Below are 25373 nucleotides of genomic sequence, written 5' to 3'. Positions count from 1 at the left end.
CAGGCCTTTTTTTCGCCAAGACGACCAGCACGTCTTTTTTCTGGCTAGAGTCTTGAATGTTGAATAGTGTGTGCCAGAAAGCCAGTTCACCAGCTGTGTTATGTTAAATTTCCCCACTTAAAACTTGTTGAATAATGTAGAATATAATTGAGTTGCAGCTCTTGCAATGTGAAAAATGTACTTTTTCAAATGAAAATTTTGATATTAGACCGATTAATCATTCAGCCTTGTCTGTAGGTCATTTACATGAATTTCGTTGGATAATTTGGAATTTGCAGACTCTTGATACCTTTGATGATTCAATTGATGTCTGTTTTTACTTTGACATCTTTTCAAAGAAGCTTTTTTGGCACCTTGTTAAGAGTGTAATCAAGTGGAGCAAACATGCTCGTGAGAAGAACTTCATCTTAGCTTAATGACAGTTCTACTAAACTTAAAATGTTTTGTTCTTCTAGCCATGCCTGGCTGCTTCTGATGTAGGTAAAACAGGCCTAAGATCTACAATTTTAGGCTGAAGTTTAAAAATGCTTAACTGAAAACAGTGTAGACTGTATGATGAATAGCTACCATTACTGCGCCATTATAGTTAAACAAACGAAACGAGCAAAGAATTTGAATGCTCAAGAAGAATCAAACTACTTTCTCTTTGTCCTTAAAAAGAATCGACGGACTGTATCCAACCATAAATATGAGCCATCTCAAGTCATTTTAACTCCTGATACTGTTCTTGCATAGTGGTTCATGGCTCCTGTGTATGGGTATTGAATGGGTCACTTATTTGTTCTGTTGTTTGTAGGGGGAGGTGGGTATGCCAGGATTAGATGGAAAACCTGGTGCCAAGGTTTGTGGCCCATTATGTGCCCAATTTCTCTCCAATCATGAGATCCATTCCGTTTCTCTAATTTTTTTTTGTTTTTTTTTGGTCTTTTTATTGGACGTTATGTTGTGTCATCATTTTTTCATATGCAGTGTATTTTTGGGCATCAAACCACCAGAGATTATGTTGACATGCACTAGAATATGCATCAGATAAAATCACATTGTTCTTTTAGAGGATATTGCAAGAATACAGATTGTCATCAACCTCAGTTCACAATATTTTCATTCCACAGGATTTTTATACAGATATTGATTTTGTTCATCAGCGCAAATATTTGTATCTCATTTCAAACACTGGTGACTGCCTTGTCTCTACGCACCGTGTCTTAGTCTTGGTGTCTGGGTGTGAATGTTTATCTTAAACTGAGGCACTGGAGAATTGGTTGTTCATTACTTCTGAGGTAATTGTAGAAGGAGTAGCTGTAACATGAGTTTCTTAATTGAATGCAAACTAAATCCCGGATATGATCTAACTAGACTAGGTGATGTTTTTTCCTTTGCTTCAGCACTTTCTGAACATTCAACATGCGCTGCCTTTTTTCCCCCGACAGGGTGAAAAAGGAGAGCAGGGTGAAAAGGTAATGCCATGTTTCTGCATTTATACTCTTGGCTAGATGTCAAAATCTTCACTAAGAACAATGATGTCAACCTCTCTCTTCTTATTTAACACAATAAGCAATAAGTAGTATTATGGATTAAGATAGCATCACATTAAATAATAATAAAGGTGCAATGGACAGTCAACAAGTGCATAGGTGATTTTTTTTTCTTCTGGAACACTGCAAGAACCATTACATCAAACTGTAATACTGATCAGAGTGCAAGTGTTGTGTAAAATGTGGACTACGGCCACATTTTGTGTGCTGCACTGATATTTGGATATGTTCTAATTTCAGTGTGAAACTAGGATCTAGTCTAAATTATTCTGCAAATGGTGGAACAGCCCTAAATTCTGCCTTACACTGACATAAACCGAGTTGCCAGTTTATTAGGTATATTAGGTAATAATAATATATACCTACAGTACTGTGCAAAAGTTAGAGATCATTGTTTAATATCTACTCAAAACAGCCATTAAGTTGTTCATTTTTCAGAGTCAGGAAAAAGTAAACATTTAACAGAATAATGTGAATATTTACACAGAAGCCTCAATATTAAAATGTAATATCAGATTTTTCAGCATATATTGTGTCCACTCTTTGCTTCCATTCTTCTCAGGAGACTTGCTTTCAGTTTTTCAAAGAAATCTGCAAGGATATTTTTCCACACCTTCAAAGTTCAGCCTTAATACTTGGTTGTGTTTTCTGCTATTCACCATCCAAGTAACCCCAAACACATTCAGTAATGCTGATGGTCAGTCCATTGTTCTGAGAACACCAGCAGCTTCTTTGTTTGATTTGCAAAATTTTTTTTTTGTCTCATATTTTTCAGTAAGTTACACATCCTTTCAGACTCATAGCTTTAAGTTGAAAGCTTTAAGTACTGTTTTTCTGATAATGGCAGGGTGGTGGTCTCCCAGGCCTCGGTTGTTTTAATAATTTTTGAACTCTAGTTCTGGAAAATTGACCATAGTCCATTTTTGTTATACAATTTATCAGTCGTACTCTACGTCATACATCTTTGGAAATGGACCACCACAGTACTACCACTGGCCAGATATTATTTGGATGATGGACCATAGGCTTGTCAATATACCTAATAAACTCGCAACTCTGTATGAAGAAAAAAGTACATATTTCACCCAGAGAGGGTCTAACCACAGACAAACACCTACCCTTCTATAGACTAATGGTTTCATTAGTCTATAGAAGACAACTAATGGTTGTCTGTCTCTGGTTGAAAAGAGAACATGTACAGTGGAGCTGAAGAGGTAGGTAGGGACTCTATGAGTCATTTTTGTTAATGCATTGGCACAGTTGGTCTCAGCAGCAGGACAGGCCACCTCACTACAGATACATCCAAGACTGCACTTTCTGCCCAGCACTCTGCTCAAATTTGAACATTCAAAATGTGGACTGAGGAATAGACTGTTGGCAGTTCACTTTACTCCTGCTGTACTGCTATAGATTTTTTCCAACAGTCAGTGTGCTATATCATAATAAAGGACTGATAGCATAGAACCTACATATTTTCATCATCGCTTTCTCCAGCTTTACCTAGCATCACTGCTTGAAGTACCCATGTATTATAAAGCAATAACAAATGCAGAAATCCAGTCAACAGTATGTTAAATGGCAGAAATATGTTTTAAAATAATGAAGCTGTCACAGAGTAATTGCTGTCTGCCTATTGACTGAATGTCAGACTTATAGAACATGAGCAAAGAAAGCGTAGGCTGCTGCCAGTAGTTTGGCACTGCAACTAAAAACTGACAAAAGCTTGTGTGTTCAGATTCAGATTGTGCTAGCTTTTCATCTACCATCTGAAGTCTGAATGTTGCTCCAACTGCCGTACAGCAATGATAGTGCTCTCAAACCAAACATGGAGGCCCAATAGAGGTTGAAATTGAACTTTGAATACAATATTAAAATGTGGTCCTGAGTGGTTTAATAATGTGAACTTTCCGTTTCCTCACAGGGTGACATGGGAGAAGAAGGCCAGAAAGGTGACATCGGTGAGAAGGTAAGCCCGCAAAAGGATATATCTGTGTAACCAATGAATTTCATACTTTAAAGAAACTACTATGGACATGGTGGACAAAATACTCATCACTCCAGAGCAGTGGTATGTCAAAATAGGCATGGGCAATATGACAATACTTTATTGTATTGTGATATATGTCACAACAACTTTTCTGAGCATATCATGGATATTGATAATAATTTTGATAGTTTTTTTTTTTATTCTGTCTGTTCTAACTTATCAAACCTCAGAAAAACTAAATATTAAGATACATATCGTGTATTGGGGAAATGTCAAGTACTGTGATTTTGAAGGCATTATAAAAGACAATACATCAATTGCCTGTTTCTTTTTTAAACTTTAAAGATGTCAAGACGGAAATGTCAGACAGAACCATTTATAAATGTAAACCAGAATTAAATGAACCAGAATAATGCCAGCAATAAAATACTTTTTAAAATACTAGCAAACTGCTTAATCGCTTATACATACTGAAATCTGTTATGTTACTAGCTAACTATTAAGCAAATTAAGGGCTACAGCTATGAACAAAAAAAGAAGGCGAATGCAACAAGATTCTCAATCTAAAACATAAGCCAAGCTAAAGCCAAATAAAGCAGTTATTCACAAAGCTAATGTGTAATCCTCAGACTTCTCAAAAAAAGTTTCTTTACAAACTCTTTTTAACTAGCTAATGAGCTCACTGAGGTTAGGCTACAGCCAAGAGCAAGTGTGTTCACTTCCAAGCCATGAGATTAAGTCAGTAAGGTCATGTTAAAGAACACTAAAACAGAGATTATGTATACAGATACCTTTTATAATGCCTTTATGATGGCTATCTTGGGCAGTACACAAGTTGAAAAAACTCTTTAGCAGATCAACGTAAATAAGTAATTGAGAAATTTAGTAATGTTAAAGCAGTATTCTGGCCTTTATCTAGCATTTAATGTTATCTGTCATCTTATGTAATATTCTGTATGATTGTATCCCTTAGCCTTGTTAAGTCCATTGAATTTGTATCCTCTCACTTTAGTACCCAGTATGCAGTATATAAATACGTCATACAACAATTAGAACCACCCCATAGCGATAAAGCGATAAAGAAATCCTGACTGCAGAGCCACTGGTGTAGCTTCTATAATAAATACAGATGTTTGGATTCATAGCAAAAGATTATCTGACTTCTTTCTGCGTTAGCCAGCTTGAGAGAAAACATCATTTCAAACAGCTCACTCTCAAATAACCACCCCAAAGCACTTTTTCAAAGGTTCTTTCTGCCTTCTAGATACATCACTAGTAGGGTGTTTTACTAGTCTGAAAAATCTTGCTCTATAGATTTACGGGGCACCACTGCAGGAGGGAAGTATACATGTTTACGACAGATGCAGAGATTGTTACATTTTAATTTTGGTCTCTTTAATGACTCTTTCTTGCTTATGTGTTCTAATATAGTCCTTTACAAAACTCATTTGCCTTTTGACCTAGTTGTAAAATCACAAGCACTGAGAAAGTGAAGATACTTATAAATGGACTGTGTAACTGTGTCCTCAGTGTGTCTCTACCGATTTATTACATGTTGGAATACAACCATTCTGATATGTTTAACTTTATGGGCATTCTTATTCAAAGTGCCTGTGGATACTGCGACCAAGAGAGAGAAGCATTGTAGGAAACAGATGCGGGACCATTTCCATGCATGGAAGATGGCCCAAAAAAGAAAATAGGGCATGATAAAATTTTGTTGCTTCAGAAAGACTTTGATCTCATCTACCTAGCTGTAATAAAGTAATCCAACCAAAGGGGAAGAAATATGAATAAGGAATTTGGTGTCATGGGAAATAAAATGCCTTACAGCTTTTCTCACCACACATGCGAAAGCTCCTACTGTACTCCTGAATCTAGAAAACTGACAGAGAACCTATAAAGTTCCAGACTTTACTCAAGGCATTCATGTCGTACAGCCATATACATGTGAACTGTAACACAGCATTAGTGCCTGATTATTTAAAACAAGACAATTGAAATCAGATGTAGTCTGAGATTCATATGTAAATCATTTCAATTTCATAGAATTCAGTCTGAAAGAAAAGGACACACACCATTTACTATACGTACGTGTCTAAAAAAGAAGAGAGAAAGTCTTCAAGAACAGTGAGATCCTTCCCTTTTCTGCATGTTGATCATTTAATGACCTTGTTCTTAGATGCAACATTGGCATCATGTGCTGAAAGCAGTTCAAATAGATTAGTATAGTCATTTTAAGTGTCATTCACCACTGACTAAGTGCAATGATGCATACGTTCCAAGTCCAGTTTGTACTTTTAAAATGCACTCAGTCATGATTTGGAATTAGAGCCTGAAGTTTTCCATAAAGTTTTGTAAATAGCTCATTGTGAGCTTTCTTACAGTGGATGCAGGTTCTCTTAGCACATGAATCCTGGGGAAGGCTCAGGCTTTTAGACCCAAGAAACAAGAATGCAATCTGGCTTATGAAGGTAACACTCTGACAGCAGGGCAAAGCAGGGATGTAGAGATGTGGGAAATGTTCACGTTTGTTAGGATCCTTCAGAAATGTTATAGAAAACAGAATGACTCAATGAAAAGAATGCTTATCTTGCCTGAGTTTTTGAGATTTTATATATGTTGTAACTGCAAGTGGGTGAAACGGGTGGTATGAAAAAATGTCTTTGTATTTGTTAACACTGAATTGCCACACATGAGCAGTCTTAAAAGAGACGTTCTGGTTAAAAAGGTAACCATCATTAATTTATGTTTCAAACTCACATTCTACAGCGATGCTGCATTAGTCTCTTAAGTGGGCATTTTCAGCTTTAAAAATGAGGAAAACCCCCTTCTGGGGATGTATCGTGAAGGTGGAAGTAACTTTTGAAAACTACAATTGCTGAGATGGATTTTTGATGTCAGGCTATTTTAAAATCCGCTAGCTGGTGAATGCAGAGGAAGGAAGAGAGCTAGCATTACTGCCATGAAGAATATTTTATTGCAGCCCTATAACTGTAGTAACTGTCTTCAAATTATCATTACAATGGAGAGAATGAATTGCTAAAATGACAGAAGTCATTCATCAGATGAGGACAAGAAGTTAGTGAGGTAGCTGGCTAGCTAGATACCTATCCACATCTTGACTTCTGTTCTCTGACTGAAGCGACAAAAAACTTGTCTCAGGAATCATTTGTAATGCTTGTAATTCTTGCTGGGTGTTGTAGTGAGAGAACACTAAAGCATGAAAACAGTATAAAATTGTTACTTAATTATATGACAAGTAACACTTCAAGTTGGAATTCTCTTTTAAGCAATTTCCAGCAAGAAACTTTGCCGGCACAATGACTGAGATAAATTGCTAAACTCAGACATCCTATATGCCATGATAATCCACAGAAAATCTTTCTCCTCATTCTGCTCATAAAACCTGAAATGTTTCCTTATTGCAATGTTTGTGTATCAGTTGCTGGACAGCATGAAAGCATTTCACCCTAGAGGAGATGCATGTTTTTCAGTACTTAAAACAATTACTTTTGAGGCTGATGTGTGTAAATATTTAACTGGGTGTGAAATTAGCTGCGACTTGCAAAACAGCGCCAGCTCTCCTCACACGCTGCGATCTCAGAGGTGAAAAAACCTTGTTTTGGTCAAAACAGTGCACAAGTAAGCTCTCTAATTGCATTGCGAGAAGGTTTCTGAGGGGTGGAGGCTTGGCCAGTGGCACAGTCTCCAGGCAGTGCCTCACAATCTTGAGGTCAGAGCGTACCCAGTCATCTGGCAGCAGCCACTGGTGGTGCCATACTCGCCTCTCAGCCACTGAGAACTTCTACAGCTCTACATTCTCATGTTCTGCTCGCAGCAGTCATTAACGTCAAGCTGGCACAGTTTGAAACAGCAAAGGCACCAAAGTGGCACAGCCTAACTGTAGCAATAACTTTCACACTAACTAGCACTCATCACTGCTGTAGCTGAGCTTTTATGGCAAAAATTAGTCACCTCACTTATTCGATTACATATGGCCAGGCAACTGAGACACTCCAAAGTGCTGGTCGTTTCACCTGGCGCCTGCCTAGCCCAGGAGGAAAATGTAACAGAATGCTTCTTTAATTGACAGTTATACCTTAGTTTGTGTGCAGCTATACAAGTTAGTGCTTTAATCAGGCCTGAAATTTTGATCTGAAGGCACGATTAAAGCATGACAGAAGTATGTTCAAACTCGAACCATCCCACAGCGCCACAGTTTTGAATCCAAACCTGTTCCAAGGCCCAAGGCAAAATTCTGCTGGAACTCATCCCAAACCTGACCACAACTGGAGACAGAATAAAAATCCACATTGCTAATAACAGAGCCTGTTAAGTCACTAAGTTACTGACAGCTGACATCAAATTATTGATAAACAAAATCAAAAGACGAATAGCCCAAAACGAGGTTTAAATTCCATTTTAATAAATCAACGTCAAGTGAGTCAACTTCCCAAATGCTTTTAGTCTGCAGTAATTCACATAGTGACAGTTAACTTTTAGCTGTTCTCATGCAGGCTATGTGAGTGTTAAAAGATCCAACCTGGCCTAGGCCAGCACAAGTGACTCCAGCAAGTCAGATTAAAAATATTAAAGATATTTTATAGGGAGAAAGAATACAGTGGGGAGAAACCTAAAGCAGGGATAAATGCAAGCCAAAATCCAGTAAGGGTGGGACACAAGGTATGTAAAATTGGAACCCACTCCAAGCCTGACACTGTATGTCCAAATGTGCTCATAAAACATGCTCATATTAAAATCACGGGTATTAATAAGGAGTTTTGCTGCAGTAACGGCTTGTACTCTTCTGGGGACAGCTTTGCATTAGATGACTGAGCATTGTTGTGAGGATTTGATTGCATTCAGCCACAAGAGCATTAGTGAAGTCAGGTACGAATGTTGGATGATCTGTTCTGGATCATAAACGCCACTCCAACTTAACCCCCGAGGTATTGGATGGAGCTCCAACACAGATTGGGCATGGTGACCTTAGGTTCATGTGCTGTTGTTCCAGAGCGTCCCATTATATTAGAAATGCTTTTCTATGGAGATTATACAAGCTGTATGTGTGCAGTTGAAGTGTAACATAAAGTAGCTTACTTCACTAAATAGAAGTGCCGTCTGGATACATTTGGACATACAGTGTATCTGAGAAATAATGTCCAAAAGTCATGCCCTGTCGGGTGTGAACAAACATTTCAAGCTCTATTACAGGTTTTGGTGCTGACATTCCAGGATCTGTAATAGAGCTTGAAATGTTTGTCCAATTATGTTGAATTCCTGTATCTTCTGTTTGTGAACATATGCTGAAGTGGTCACCACCAAAACTAAACTCCTTCAGAACATGTAGACCTTCTGTGTATGGCCAGTGGCCAGTGCTTTTGGGGCTGTTTTTCATTTTCTGAGCTGAAGCTCAAGCTTTGGTAAACTGTGAGTCAAGTATGCAATTTCTGATTCTCAGCTTGTCAGTAACTTCTCAGACTTGGCTAATCTTGCCTGGCAACAATATAATGACATGTAGTTTCAAAAGTCAAATCTCGCTGATGGCTGCTGCAGTGCTGCTTTTCAATTGCTTCTGTACCTGCCCCTACCAAGCCTTATTGCTCTCAAATCAAAAGCTTTTATGTTGCAAAGAAAGTGAAATTCAAAAAGCCTATTGACAATTTTCACTTAATTCATTGTTCATGTTTGACATTTGACATGTCATGTTAGACTGCACAGTTTGACATGTTGTTCTGATTTAAAAAAAAAAAAAGAGAATTCCTTTCCACACTAGACTGTTCCGTTTTGCTGAAAAACACCAATGGCAATGAATGTAACTGGTTTTAATATGTCATCAGGCCATCTTGTGCTGGATCTCTGGTGGCCCCTTCCATCAGTGGAAGTTTCCATTTGACAAGAGCGACATTTCAATTAGGTCCAGATGTGATGAATAGTTACCGATATAAATGCTAGCCAAAAATCAACAGGTGCACAACAGAATGCACTTTGATGTATGGTATTTAAAGTTTATACTGCTCAATAAAGCAAAAATGAGACAAGCATTGTCTTAGGGCATGGCACTTTCTTGCCATTCAGAAATAATAAAGACCACTAAGTGCATGAACAAATGAGGCCCAATAAAAATGAGAGAAAAAAAGCTCCTTTTTTGCATGTTTTTACACTTCATTAACCATTTCAGCATCAAATATACATCTAAGACTGTACATTAGGATATCTATATAAAGTTGAAATGGCAAGGCATGAAGGTGGTGGGGTGAACAGGACGAGTTGCTTACTGATATCCAGCTGTAACTACTAATGCAGTTTATGGCTAACTAAAAAATGCGGCAATTAAGTATGCCTTGTGTGCTTCCATAAATGACTCCCATAAAAGCCAGGGCAGGCATTCCTCAGCAACTTCTGAGTGCAGAGCGTATGTGAAGTAGAACCGCAAATTCAGCAGCAGGCACAGAGCCCAGCTTTACCGCTCTTTCTCTCTCCTACACTTTCCCACCAGGACTAATCATCTACTGCCCTGTGCTTCGTTCCCCTTTGCACATCACATCCCCAAGCAGCCCTAAACCCTCTTCCAATTATCCTTATTGGCCACACGTTTTATTTCTGTTGTTCCACTAAAGAAATGATACACCCCACTAAAAATGCCTGCCGCTTCCCTCCCGGGGTGTTTAACACAGGACTGCTGCAGAGGCAAAGCATATGTGTTTATAGGCCAGGAGCCTGTCATACGTCTAAGCAGCAACAGGTTATGGCTATTCCTTTTGCAAGCATATAGAGAAGTTCTGTGCAGTTTCAGAAAAGACCATTAGAATCTAAGCCTAAGTGGCTGGCTGGACATCTCATATTTTTGCCTGTAACTAATTTGTATGTTTAGATTCAGGACAAACTCAGCTTTTCAGTAGTACCAGTTATTAACAAAACTTTGAATTCTTAAACAAATTTTCAATATTTAAGACAAAAAACGTAGGCCAATGTTTAAAAAAAACCTTGAAACTAGAAATTATTTTTAGTACACAGGAGAAAACAATTTTAATAAACAATCCGAGCAATTGACCACTTTAACAACTTTAACAACAAAGTTACTAGAAGAGTTCCATGTTTACTTTTATCAGTCCACAGCACTTGTTTCCAAAATGCCCCTGGCTTGTCTAGATGTTGTTTTGCATATTTCAGACATTTACTTTTGTGATGAGGTCAAAAGTGAGGTTTCCTTATGATGACTCTTCCACGCAGATCATGTTTGTTCAAGCAGTTTTGTACAGTAGAGTGATGCACCACCACCCCTGTGTTGGCTAGTCTTTCCTGCAGGTCCTTTGCTGTCATATGGGGGTTTTGCTTTGCCTTTCCGGCCAGCATACAAGTGGTTCTGTCGGAGAGTTTTTTGGTTTTCCAGATCTTGCTTTGACTTCCACGGTTGCCCTTAACAGCCATTTCTTAATGACATTTTGGACAGTGGAAATTATGAGCTGGAAACCCTTTGGTATCTTTTTATAACCTTCCCTGCTTTGTAGTCATCAGTTCACTTCTTTTTCAGATCCTCAGCGAGCTGCTTAGAGGAGGCCACGGTTGTTATCTGAGGAGTCAAAAATTTATTATGCTCTGGAACTGTCATCAGCTGATGATTCCTAATGACAATTCTTGACCTGCCTAACCAGTCCTAATAAGACAATTAAGGCCTAACAAATTAAGTTCTGAGACTTTGTAACTGGAAACGTATAAACACCACAAATAATATATATTTTTGTTTTAGTTCACATCAAATATAAACTAACTTTGCGTTAACATTTGCTGACTGGCTGTATACAAAAACAACAAAAAGAAAACATTGAAAAAAAATGGCTGTTAAACGCTGATCTGTATACCTTGTAATTGAAAAGGCGGACAATACAGATGACTGCGTGCAGATGTAGCATAGATCAGGCCTGGGTTTTCAGATCGATATTCAACACACAACACGACATATGGCATATTGTCAGAAAGCTCAGCTTATCTGGAGCCTTTTAGTAGACTGATTTTACCGAAGGAGCAATCATAAAGATCAACATTTCTGTGATTTTTGTTTCTTAATTTGATTTACATGGGTTCCTTTTAAGGCAAATGCTTGTGCTTGTTATTTGGCATTCTCTACTAAACTGTTTTCTCTCCTTTCCTCTGAATCCATGCCTGTTATGGGCTGACCCACGTAATGGAAACGTACATACGTAATTATTTTTTTCCCCTGAACAAAGAAACTTCTGCGCTTGAGGTCAGTCCATTATTAAATCAATGATAGCATTACAGAAAGCATAACAGAAGTTGTAGTAACAATTGTCAAGTAAAAGAATGCCAGCAGGCTTCTTTGAGGTAAAGTGCTGTGCAAAAGTCAGAGACCACCCTTCATTTAATTTCATTTCCAGTCAAAACTACAAAAAGAACAATTTTTTTTTTCAGTGTCAGGAAAAAGGCAGAAAACATATTTAACATCCTTAACTAATAAATATAATATCAAATGGTTAATTATTCAGTGTATCCACCCTTTACAATCAGTTTTTCAAAGAAATCTGCAGGGATATTTTCCACACCTCCAAAGTCCAGTCTTAGAGCTTGGATGCATTTTCTGCTTCTCACAATCCAAGTAATCCCAAACATATTCAGTGATGCTGAGGTCTGGACTCTGGGGTGGTCAGTCCCTTGTTTTGAGAGCACCAGCAGCTTCTTTGTTTGATTTGTGATTTTTTTTCTTTTTTGCTTTTGCTCCATTTCCAATCTTCAGTATTGGCTTCTTCACAGCTACACATTCTTTCAGACTCATAGCGTTGAGCCGTCTTCTCAAGTGGAAGGATGGACAGAAACACCTGTGCATTTTTTTTTATCTGAAGCAAGAGTGGAGCTTGATTTTCTCCTCTCTCTTAAAGCGTTAAGTACTGTTTCTGTGATGGTGAGAGTTTTGATGGTCTGCCAAGTATTGAAGGTGTCCCATTGTCTATTTATTGTATTTTTTGAACTTCAGTTTTGGAAACTCAGAGCTAAGCACAACAAACAAAGTACATTGTCATTTTCTGCTTGAATTTAAAAATAACTTTTGAATCTTTAAAGGCTGCATTGATCATATGAGTCAACTGAGCAGCCTTAAATATTTACACACTAAAATTCAGCTTACATTATTAATGACAGTTGGGATTCTAGAAGCAAACAACTGATTACTCCACCTTCATGAGGAGAGACAGAATCAAAGAGAAGATACAGTGTTTTACAAACCTCTAGGGCTCAATTCTACAAAAAATGTGTCTTAACATAATGACTCGGTTTAACTTGGAGGGGCTATAACTACTACAAGCATATAATCGTTTCGCACAACAGCGCTTTTGGGAAAACTCGGTCCCATTAAAAGTACACTAAGTAATGGGTTTCATTTCACTCTTTTCCTTTCTGGCATATGCAAATATTACATGAGCAACAAGAGAAATATAACACTGCATTCTAATATCCAATATTGCCTCAGATAGCTGGATATGAACCATGAAAGATCCTAAAATGATCTGTGAGACAAAAGAGCAAGATAAAATCAAAACAAACCAAACCAAGAGCAAATGCAATCAGACAACAACTGTCAAATAAATTAGCTAGATTTTTAGCTTGTTAATCTAATTTCACTGGGCAATGCTAGTGATGAGCTTAAGACAGGGTAAGTTATTTGATTAGTCAGTACTCTCATGACTTTAATTTTTTGATATTGTCACTGTCATAACAAAACGTCATATTTCTGAAATGGTAACTTTATAGAAGAAGGGAAAAGCTTTCTTTACTTACAACTGATGCATGTAAGTGTAATAGGATTTTATTCCAAGTCATTTTGGATCATTTATGCCTATTCGTAAAGAAACAGTTACATAATGTAAATCATACCTGGTGTTTTCAAATGGCATAAATGAGAACAGCAACAAAAAGATTCTGATACAACAGCAAGGATACAAATGTGTTATTTACACTGCAAAAAATAGTGTAAAATTACAGTAAATTACTGGCTACTAGTTGCATTACTTTACTAAACCACAGGATTATTGTGGTGTAGTTGTATTCTGCCATACGCAATAATAAGCTGTAACTAAAATACAGTAATCTCCTGTATGTTTACATAACAACTGTAAAAGTAATGCAACTCAGTAGCCAGTAATTTACTGCACATTTACATACTCGTAGTTATGGTCATAACCATAATGTGGTGCAGTTCAACTTAGCGTCAACCTCACAGTAATTTGCTGTGATATTACAGAATATGTCTTAAAATGGGTTGATTTCACAATTTATGAATATAGTATTTTAATGTGAGAAATAAGTGTTCAACCTATGAAATCCTGCCAACAATTAACAGAGTAGTGAAGGTTATCCAATTTTTAAATGCTCTCTTTTCTGTCCTCTTGACCACCTGCACATTCTTGAGACACACCTCTACTTATCTCCATGTAATAGTCTATTTCTGCTACCATTAGACAATATTAAATATTTTTCTTTCCTTTGTGAGCTTTTTGTATTTTAAATAATGTGGTCTCACTGGATATTACACTAAGCCTCTTAATGAAGAATAATGTTTATCCGTGCTTTGATGTTTGCAATGCTTTCTCTGACAATATCTCATTTGGACTGAATAGCTACTGTGTGCGGGACTTTGACAGATTTCCTTTCGCACCTGTGCTTCAGCTGCGCCAGCTCGCTTACGCTGATTGAACTCGGCAATCGAAATACACATTGCTCTGGATGTCAGTGATCTGCTTGGTCTTAAAATGCATACGCTTAACCGGACACAGATGCTTTGCAGTGTGCCAGTGCTTTAGCACACCAGATACTTACAGTTTTATACAATATGTTACTTTAAACACATTTTTGTTTGAGTGGATACAAATCCAGATGTGTTTATGCAATAAATCTTGCCGCCTTACAGTTCTTTTCAGTTTAAAATCTGTTCATGCCAAAAGTAGATTTATTACATTTAAATAAGGGCATATTCTTCTTATTCCTCCGCATCAGGCCTGGGATTTTGCAGCAAGATTTTGAGGTGTAGTCCTTCCCTCATACTCAATTATGCAAAAGTCCCATGAAAAGCAAGGGGGAATAAAAGTTTGAAACAGTCCTAAAGACAGTGTTTTCCACAAGACCTCTCATGATTAGAGTTCCACTCTGTAAATGTAAATTTATAATATTGTTTTCATTTTTATCCTACAGGGTGATGCAGGGTCTTCTGCTGCTGGGATTAAGGTAAAAATGCCTAATTCATTATAGTCTTTGAATTTAAGAACTTTTAGAATAATGCTTAGAATTGCTTTTATTCATGTATTCATTAATTTAGCACAACCTTTATTATTGTTGTTGTTTCATGGTTTTAATCAATGCAGGGTGAACCAGGCGAGCCAGGGCGAAGTGGGCAAAAGGTAAAACCACAGCCATAACTTGTATCTCAGTGTGGCTTAAATACATTCCTTTTAAGTTCATTGAACTAGATAAACCGACACTATGCCTGAACCTAACTAATATACAGTGGGGTCAAAAAATTGAAGACCACACTAATAATCTAGGATTGTTTTTCCATTTACACTCAGATATAAACAACAGAATGGTGAAGAGATTTGAAAAATTTAAAACAAAGAAAAGTTATGCCAAGTAAAAGAAGAAACATTCAAGGCTCTGCCCTGTTTCTAGATGTATTTTCAGCCTTAAGCAAATATGTGACATCCACCATGTTAAGGCCATGGGGGACATGGGGGTCAAATTACATATTTTGTTGATTTTCTAAGTTAACACATCTTCTACAGAGAATACACTTAAATATGGCATTTTTCTGAACATTTTAGTGCACCATTTCACTTTATTTACAGAGTCATCGGGGTAAAAAACAGAATTTGCTGTAATTTTTTTTAATATGTTAAATTCAGCACACAAACACGCTTTTTCTAAACTGGCAACCTGTCATGGGTGTATCCTGCCTTCTGCCCGATGACAGCTGGGATAGGCTCCAGCACCCCACCGCGACCCAGAAGGATAAGCGGTTTAGATGATGGATGGATGGATGGCTTATTCTTCTGGGTCACGGGGGGTGCTGGAGCCTATCCTAGTGGTCATTGGGCAGAAGGCAGGATGCACCCTGGACAGGTCACCAGTCCATCGCAGGGCAGACACACAGACATATACATTCACACACACACACACACGTAGGGACAATTTAGCAACCGGAGCACCCAGAGGAAACCTACGCAGACAGTGATACCCAGACAGTGATACCCACTATGCCTAAATTCAGCACATAAACAGTAATTTGCCAAATTTTCATTAAAATATGCAGAAATGTTCTCTGTAAGAGATGTATTAAATTATTTTCTCTTAGAAAATCTACAAAACATGTAATTTGACCAGGGACGCCCAAACTTTTGCATAACTATACCAAATAAAAAGAAAGTCTGAAATTAATGTTAAAATTTCAAAAATTCTACGTTTCACTCAAATTCCTATTCTGATAATATAATTTGAAATGAAAATGTTGTGTTGCATTAGGCATGAATGCAACATAGAAGCATTTTCACTGGTGGTCTCAGGCTTTTGGACCCCAGTGTATGTGACAAAATATTAGGGTATTTACTGGGGTTTAACCATAGAACACAGAGTCATTTAGAATGATTTTTGCTAAATGCTTTAACTTGCTGTCCTGGAGCTGGACAGAGCTCTGACATTAGCACACACAAAGCATTATCATATGAGGATGGTATTGAAGGTTAATGTTAGGATGCTGTTCACATCTTACTGCAGTGAATCCAAGCACAAAGTGGAGAACTTTGTAGGCTGTACCACCACAGTGAAAAACCACCAAATCCAAAATGAAGACTGCATTTTACACCACAACCATCCTGTCTGTTTATTTTATGCCTTTTCACACTGCACCTTATAACTTGTTCCAACTGCCCAATAAACGACTGTTAATCTTCACTGAATAATTCATGCGAGTGAGATTCAGCGACGCTTGGGAGAGTAGCTTTTTGGGGAGAACAGTTCATCATATTTTCAATCATTTAAGGAGATGCAACTGTGGTCAGAGATCTATTTAACATGCTCATTTTGAAAAATGGTCCTACTCACGTTCCATATGTACATTAATTTTAATAGAGCATGAATGCCTAACTAACAATAAAAGTTTCTTTGATGTGAAATTTTAATGCTTTTGAGTATTCAGCTTTCCTTCCTCACTTTCCTCATGATTTACTGAGCATTTTCCAGTGCAATAATCATATATCTGTAACCTAATAAGTCATACCATAATAGTTACTTCAGAACTAAGAATGAGTTCAGAAACATGGTCTAACATCCCCTTATTAAGCCTTTCTTCTTGATAACTTGACATGCATGCTAAACATACTTTAGTATGAACATGCTGGTTGACACAATGACCGACTGCAGTTCCACAAAATGAGCAATCTTTCCTTGGAAAGCACCCAAGTGAAACAGCAGACGCCTAGTGCTACTTAGCTCTCACAACAGAATAGTGATGATTGTCATGTTGGTCATAGACTGAGGACCGATCTACTGATGTAGTGGACAGTGAGGAAACCTTTAGTGGTTGAGCTGGTTTTCCAGGCTCAAGGCCAGGAATGGAGGCTTGGCTTGGTTTGGCTGTAATTTGTTGCACTTTTCCTGTGTAGGGAGAGCCAGGACTTCCAGGGCTGCCTGGACTTCCCGGAATAAAGGTAAATGTTGTTGTGTCTTCATCCATAAAGCTTCCCAATCGGTCACAGTAAAATCACTAGTGATGAACTACACATAGATTAAAAATGAATCATATAAATCTAATTTGATTTTATCAGAGTGAAACCTAGTGATTTAACTGTGCACCAACTGATCCATCCACGCTCTGCCCACATATGCCTTGTTTCATAGCAACTGTTGTGGGGTTGGACAAACTTTACAGAATGTTAGCAAAAATCTCATTCAACCTAACAGGGACCTGTATCACACAACACACTTCTGTCTAAATTTGAAAATTTAGAGTGATATTATTTCAAATGATATTTATTTTGTATAACGTGTCTTAAAAAAAATGGTTCTTCAAGTGTTCTTTAGCAAAGACAGAACCATTTGCCTGCTTAAAGGGTTCTTTGCATAGTGAAATTGTTGTTCAGATTGATGGAGAATGTGCTGTGTATGGTTCTGTAAAGAACTTTTTTGATAAGGCACAAAAAGTGTTTTTCTATTGTTACAAGCTTGACATCATAAACAATAAAAGAACCCTTTTTGGTGCTATATAGAACCCTTTTCAAAAAGGTTCATATACAATACATTCTCCATTGATCTGAAGAACCATTTCACCATGCAAAGAACCCTTTAGGCATGAAACTGGTTCTTCAACCAAATCTTTATGGTTGTCTTTACTAAAGAACCCTTAGAAAATCATCTTAAGAGTGTAGTTTTGTTGTCATGTGAGCTAACATTAGCATAATAAATTCATTCTTTTTTCTAACCTGCCTAGATTCAGTTACTTAAAATAATATAGTCCATCTTAGTAACGTAAACATGTTAAGCTGGAAACCCATTTTACCAGCATTCATTAAAGCTTGTCTAACAGTTGCTATGAAAGATTGCATTTGTTGGTGGAGCATGGATATGTCACTTCCCATTGCCCAGCTACACAGTGCCCAGCCCAGCACTAGTGAAGTGACTAATTCTAGTTCCATTGCAGTTTTTGTGGCAGTGTGTCTATGCATTGATTACACTTCTTTTGACCTGGATAACATTAGCTTTATAGATTGACCTTGCTAATATTCATAATTAGCTACCCAGACATTATTTAGACGTTGACCTGTTGATTATTGAACAGCTAGACTTCTAAAGTACGGATATTAGTGTAGTCTCATAACACCAGACTTGATCTCATAATGAAAAACCTTCGGGCTAAATGTGGGTGGGAATGTAGACTTATCCAAGGCGGAACAAACTGAGTGTGAAATGTCTAAACCAAATACTTTGTTAAGATGAAGCTCAAAGTAGGGGGCGATGATGTGCCAATGGATGTAATGTTTGCATGGCTGAAAAGTCCCCAAATCTTAAAATAAGCACATAGATGTGTGTTTGTTGTGCGGAAAAACAAATTACATGTGACGGATTCTCATTGCATAAGACTAATATTGGCCTAGAAATGTTCTTGATAAACCTCCCATTTTCTAGCCAGTAACCAGGGACAAGTAATCACCAGATATGCCTTTGTCTTATACTGAAATGGGAGGTTTTGTAATGTCGAGTAAAAAAAGACATTGTGCATTTCTCATTCCATCCTTTAATACAGCGGTGCTGTATTACATGCTTAGGGTGCTTTGCCTGAAAGCCTTAACGCGTGAATGCAAGGAATGCTCGTACAGGCATGAGATAATGCTTGTTGCTATTTTGATTTGTTTGGCTGCACCATTTTTTTGTAAGCTTGCAACCTGTTGGTCTTGTAAAAATCCCTGCATTTTATATAACCCTTTTACTCAGAGGCCGACTGCTTTTGGACGCTAACGCTATTTTGCTAATGTGATGCTCACATGTTCTTGAGAAACTGAAGATTCTGGGGCAAATTCCTTGTATAATGTTAAACACCACATGTGGACAAAGTATTGGTTGTTTCCAAGAGAGCTCAACAGAGAACTAAGTAATACAGAGTGCCTGTTATGAGCAATTATTGCTATGAGTTATTTGTTGCATAAAAGATTTAAAAGCACTTGAGTTTAGGAGGCTACACACTTGAGGTGACAAAAACGTTCTTTGGAGCAATGCTTTTGGGGCTCTAAAGAACCTTTTAGCGGATGGTTCTTCGAAGAACACTTGTTTTATCCATAGTCCTCTTCTTTTAAGAATTAATTTCAAAAAGTAACTGGACAGTAATTTCTTAGTTGGCTATGTGTCATTACATGGTGAGATCATGAACGAGAAAGGTAACAAAGGTCCAGAGTTTATCAAGAGTGTTTACATCTAATGTATTTACCTTATTTTATACTTTTTATGGTGGTCTGAAATAAACCCATAAATAATTGAATCAATTAACATAATTGTCCTGTGTTAGTACTTGGTTGAAAATCCATTGTAGTTGACAACTGTCTGAGATCTGCAACCCATCAACAAACACTAGATTTCCTTCCTGGTGATAGTCCATCCTCCCTCTTATTGCAGCTGTTATTTTCAGTTCTTGCTTTGGTGTCTTTTTGTCTTCGATCTACAGTCTTCCGTTAGAGTAGTGCCCACTTAGTGACTGATGTGGTCAGTCAAAAACATTCTACTTTTTGTCCCTGAAAAACCCCACAGCTGCTTTAGTAGTGCACTCTGGGTCATTGTCTTCAGTGGCACTACCCGTGGGTGGCACCCTTAAGGCGTTTGGAGCAGCTATAGTGCTTCTGTACACTTCACAATTCACCTTGCTGCTTCTGTCAGCAGTTACATCATTAATAAATACAAGTGAGTCAGTTCCACTGGCAGCCATACATGCGCACGTCACCATGTTTCACAGATGAGGTGGTATGCTTTGCATCATGAGCATTTGGTTCTTGTCCTCCACTCTTGCATCCTTCAGTCACTCAAGTATAAGCAAATTTTCTTCTCATCTGTCAATAGGATTTTATCACAGAACTCTATAGGCTATAGTACTTTTTAGCAGACTGTAACCTGGTCTTTCTGAGGCTTATTAATGCCTTGTTGAGACATAGCAGTGGTTGGTATCTTGTGGTACACTATTTGAGGTTGTGGCGTATCCAGCTCTTTATGGTAGTTTGTGACATATTTACAGGACTGTGCAAAAGTCAGAGATCTCCCTCATTTACTGAGTAAGTATGGCCATTTTTCAGCATCAAGGGAAAAAAAAACTCTGGTCTTCCAGGTCACTGACAAACTGCTAAGCTCATTAGTATGCTCTAACTTTTTAAAGCTGCAATGTATAATTTGTTTTTGTTAAAAATGAAAGTATTAGTAGAAAAAAACTGGTTGCTGCCAGTCACCCTGTTAAGGAAATAGTAATTTAGAGGTTTTGCAGACCACGTATGTCTTTGCACATTAACGTGAAACACAAAGGCTTAAAAAGAAGGTCCAACTCAAATGTTCAGGTCTCAACTGCAAACTCAACATTACACTGAAGATGCTGACAACAGAAGATAATAATAGATAATTCACTTACGCCCTCTGAGGACATGTCTGTTACCAATTTTAGATCGAGTTCTCTTTGAATATTCTTTTAACACGCTCACAATCATCAGATTCATCCGCTCATGGGGGTCCAAAGCACAACTGACGTTACAAAATGTTCTTCTGCATGTTGCATGCAATTACACATTTCCACCAGAGAGGTGTCCACATCCCAAAATCTCTCAAATTTTGGCTTGTAGTGTAACATAATCACACATTTGTCCTTTGTTATATCAAATTTAAGACACAGCACATATTCCGTACAGAGAAATGATGTCCTCTGAAATGAGTTACAAAGACCTGATTATAGCAGTGAAATTCCAAATTCCTGATTATAGCAGTTTTCTAAATTTGTGCATAATTTAGTTGCAGAGACAAAGTCATTCAGGGTGGTTTGAGGTGAAATCGTGCATTGTAGGCTCAGACTTCTTTACAGTGGTGGTGATAAATCAGGGGTCGCAATGTCTGCAATGCAAATATAGCTATTTTGTTTACAATCCAAAATGAGCAGTGAATCTATACATAGTTTTTGTATGTAATGTTGATGATGGTAAAATGGTAAAAAAAAAAAAGGTAGCTTCCTTTGAAGCCTGCTTTTATAATACACGTATTTGGCATACATAATACCTTCTAAAGACTGCCATAAGCCTGTATAACTACTCAGAAGTAGGTACATCTACGTGCATAACTCAAAAGTCATATATTTTTGCTTTATAAAGTCAGGTGTCATAACAAATTATAATGCCCATTAACAAAAATATTGTACTAATGTTGTAATGCACTATAACTCAGATTCAGGGAGCACCTACTTCCTGTAGTGATGCAACGTGTTAAGGCACATCAGTGTTGTCACTGATAAGTGGCAAGCTTACAGATTTCTTTCAGCTCATGGTTATGATCACCACACTGTTTTTCACAAAAGAAATTTTGTAAACCCAGCCACAGAAGCCTCTATCTTAAGAAATTTCAATGTAGGGTGAAACTGTGACAGTAACCAAGCTAGAATTACACATTATTGAACACAAATACACAAACTACTATAGTCTATGTTCTATTTGTGAATCATCGGTTAGATGTGATTCTCATTTCACTTAAAGTCAATAAAAAGCACTTATAATGTACCGTAAGGTATTTATGTATTACAGTGAAATTTTCTTTACATTAAAAAGGAATAAAAATGGTATAATGCATACCAAAAGATATACCAGTGTTACAGTGCATTATAACATTAGTGTGTACACTAATAAAGCCTGCCTTTATAAAGATATATATCGCTGCTGTCGGATGAAAAAAAGTATGTATGGAACCAGAATTTTTTCCAAGTCATTTTGGGTCATTTCTTTTAGTCCATTGATCATGAAATTTGCACACAATCTAATAGGCAACATGCATTTTCAAATTATGTCAAAAACTGAAAAACGTCAAAAATGGATAGAAGGTTTTCTTCCGACAACAGCAATATTCTTGCTTTATAATAACAATCATAATGTCATCAACAATAGTGGTCATGCATTTAGCTATAAGTATGTATAAGTAACTATACAGGCTTATAGTAGTCATTTTAAGGTATTATGTATGCCATATAATGCATTATAGATGTATTAATACTGCATTTTAAACACAGGATTCATAGGAAGTGTTACTAACATTTTTGGCTACTGTTTAGCCCTCTTGCATGTTCCTCTCCACCATCATTTTTGTACAATTAAGGCACAAAACATCTTAAAATTATCATAAAAACTATGTCTCAGGCATCAGGCAACATTTCCATAACCATTTCATGTAACTTTCTGCAAAGAAGCTTTAAAAGGCATTAAAGACTTTGGACTTATCATTTTAGTTCTTATCAACACTACTGTGAACTATTCTGACTCAGTAGAGGAATTTTGAAAAACTGGTGGAATCTCCTTTAACTGCCTTAGAAATAGGAAAATTACAAAGCATTGCAAAGTGATTTTAGTAATTCCTGTTTTTCACGTTCTTAATACAGATTGCACAGCAACAGATACTGTTCATTCTACATCTCAAAATGGCTTTCCAGGCATGAAAAAACACTGAAAACTGCATTCTTGCCAACAAAATATTGATGACACATCCACTCAAGAGGCACAAACTGCAGAATGTATTTTCCGTATTACACTCCACTGAAACTGATTCGACATCACCCTCGTTGAGACATTATGGTCCTATGTCAGCATTTCTCCTAACCAGCGGAAAGACTTAATTTAAATATGACATAGTCTAAGATAAACAAGCCGTTAATGTAGGTTAAAACAACAGAAAAAAGGTGGATTGAATGTTCTGTAATTGCAAAAACATTGTATTAACCCCTTGAATCCTGAAGACCTATATGTGGCAATTCCTCACTTGTAACTACATAACCTATATAGATTCATAGTCTATTCTGAATCATTTATAGTAGTTACTGAAACAACTTAAAACAAGGCTAGATTTCAAGTGGCCACTTAAGGACTGACATCTGTAGTTATACTTTGTGTTTACTGCAAATTGGCTTTACCCTTTTCGTAGTGTGTTTCTCTTGTCTCAACAACAATTCTCGTACTACAGGGTGAACCTGGTTTCCTCGGGCCTCAGGGTGAGCCAGGCCTACCAGGACTGCCAGGAACAAAGGTGAGTAAATAAAGATGCACATCTTTTCAGGCAGGCGACTCAACATAAACGCTGATACAGTGCAGGTTTTTTTTTTTTACTGAAAAATACATTTAATCTGATCAGCTTCTTTGTGGCCACAGTGGGCAGGCACTGCACATTCCAGTCTGTCTAAATGAAACCACAGAATTCCAGGTCCAATGTCCCCCCCACAGCCAGAATAATCACAATATTACATGTCTTTAGTTGCTGTTTTATATTTAGTGCCAAATAAAAAAACTAACATGATTGATCACTGGATTGTGACAAATCCATACACAGATATTGATTCTGTATGTGCCTACAGAACCTATTAAGAAAAGAAGGTGTGAGGAACAGTAGGGGTCTTTAGAAGAGCAAGCCTGCAAAGAAGCTGTGTACACACACAAAAGTGATTAGAGTTCAAATGTCAAAATGTAAGACAGTCACATGGTTCCATACTGCCCTCTACTGCTCATTCCAAAAACACCACGCACATCAGAAGCAGACCTACAACTAATGCTGTAGTGCGTTTAAAGGGAACCCTGACTGTATAACCCAAATGGAAAGGTTTTGTTTATTACAAAAAAAATGACAAATAGGAAAAATCCATCAACTAGTAGGTTGCCATTGTTGCACTGGATTGCCGTGGAATCAGCTGGAAAACACGACAGAACATTTTTCTATTTGATTATATATTCTCCTCTGGTAGGATATTTTGAGTTAAATTAGATCTTAAGCTTGAGAGCAACCATTTGATGGCACAATAATGGCAACTTACAAGTAGAGGAATTTTGTCTATTTTTAATAATAAATAAAATATTTTGCTTAGTCTATATAACATATTTCAACAGTACTGGACATGAACACCATATTGAGGCTTACAAGTCTTAACAGTCAGGGTTCCCTCAAAAACTTTCAAAACTCTGCAACTACAAGTCAAAGTATAGAAACAGTGTAATTCAGTACAACTTCAGCAAAGCCTAAAAATCAATCTGTATGTGTCAAAAGTGCCTGCCAGACACTTTCAAGCTATATTAAAAATACACTATCTTTTAATAGTTACCAACACATAAGGCATAACTTGTCAAGTTATCTGCCTCGGGGAAGCCTTTTTGAAATACGAGGCATTCTGAACGTTAATTTTATTATAACTTCATTCAATGTCATTCCTCTTTCTAAGTTATTATAGGATAATCTACAGCTCCATTTATCATTCGGGATACTAGATGTTTTGATACTTTTATTACAGATTCCTTTAAACTGGTTAAAACAAAATTGGCTTTATACAAATTAGATAAAAACGAAATTGGATCTGTGTTGTTGAAAACAGTAATTCCAAACTTTTAAACGGTGGTATATGAGTCAGAACCTATAGATTCAGGTAAATCACATCATTATCAGAACAAAAACTCCATCTCCATCTTTTTCCGCAGGGAGAGCGTGGTGAGTCTGGGCCAGCAGGAAAAGGTGAACGTGGAGAGATCGGACCGGCTGGGCAGAAGGTCAGTTTTGTTGGCAATGTGTGGTTGAAGCCACAGAGGTCAATGAAAACAGTGAAAAGAGCCATTCAAGAACACTGATTATCACCATCAAATAAATTTACAATCTCACAATTTACTTGCAAGTTACCATCGAGTGGCAGAAACTGGGCTTTTGTTTTTCCCTAGTGATAATGCCCACTAGGACGAATATGACAGACAGGTCAAATTCATTTGAGCCCAGAGCCAAAAACACTCCAGCTGCTGTATTGACATTGACCATGAAAAGCCCTAACTGTATTTCGGTGTAGGAATAAATGAGTTGGCCAGACATTTCAATGGAAATTACTGGCTTTGAATGAGATTAAGACTTTGATCTGTCTTTTTTCTCTGGTGATCTTTTCAAACAGCAGTGTGCAGTGTGGAATTAATCATTTTTACATAGCAGACAGGCTCTACATGTGGTTTCTTCATCAGTCTGTATAAAGTGGTCTGACATGGTAAAATGAGAATGTCCTTTTCTTACAAGGCATCCCAAAGCAAAACTAGACCCTCCCACCTGTGCAAAAAGCACTC

General features: G+C 37.3%; 1 protein-coding gene across 8 annotated transcripts in view; it reads left to right on the top strand.

Moving 5' to 3' along the window:
* The window catches only part of LOC118825735 (collagen alpha-1(XXV) chain), a 223450-nt gene that overhangs the window by 177084 nt on the left and 20993 nt on the right, over positions 1-25373 (top strand). For 7 of the 8 annotated variants that reach the window (XM_036596532.1, XM_036596529.1, XM_036596527.1 and 4 more), the window contains exons 12-18: positions 1431-1457; positions 3457-3501; positions 14725-14757; positions 14895-14930; positions 17187-17231; positions 23257-23319; positions 24753-24821. In XM_036596532.1, the coding sequence (XP_036452425.1) occupies positions 1431-1457; positions 3457-3501; positions 14725-14757; positions 14895-14930; positions 17187-17231; positions 23257-23319; positions 24753-24821 (318 nt within the window). Of the gene's footprint in view, positions 1-796; positions 842-1430; positions 1458-3456; positions 3502-14724; positions 14758-14894; positions 14931-17186; positions 17232-23256; positions 23320-24752; positions 24822-25373 lie in introns of all 8 variants that reach the window. The other variant, XM_036596535.1, reaches the window with a different exon arrangement.

This window comes from Colossoma macropomum, unplaced genomic scaffold, assembly GCF_904425465.1.
Source record: "Colossoma macropomum unplaced genomic scaffold, Colossoma_macropomum, whole genome shotgun sequence".
Taxonomy (NCBI): Eukaryota; Metazoa; Chordata; class Actinopteri; order Characiformes; family Serrasalmidae; genus Colossoma; species Colossoma macropomum.
Note: the sequence above shows the minus strand (reverse complement) of the source record. Positions and strands in the feature narration are given on the sequence as shown.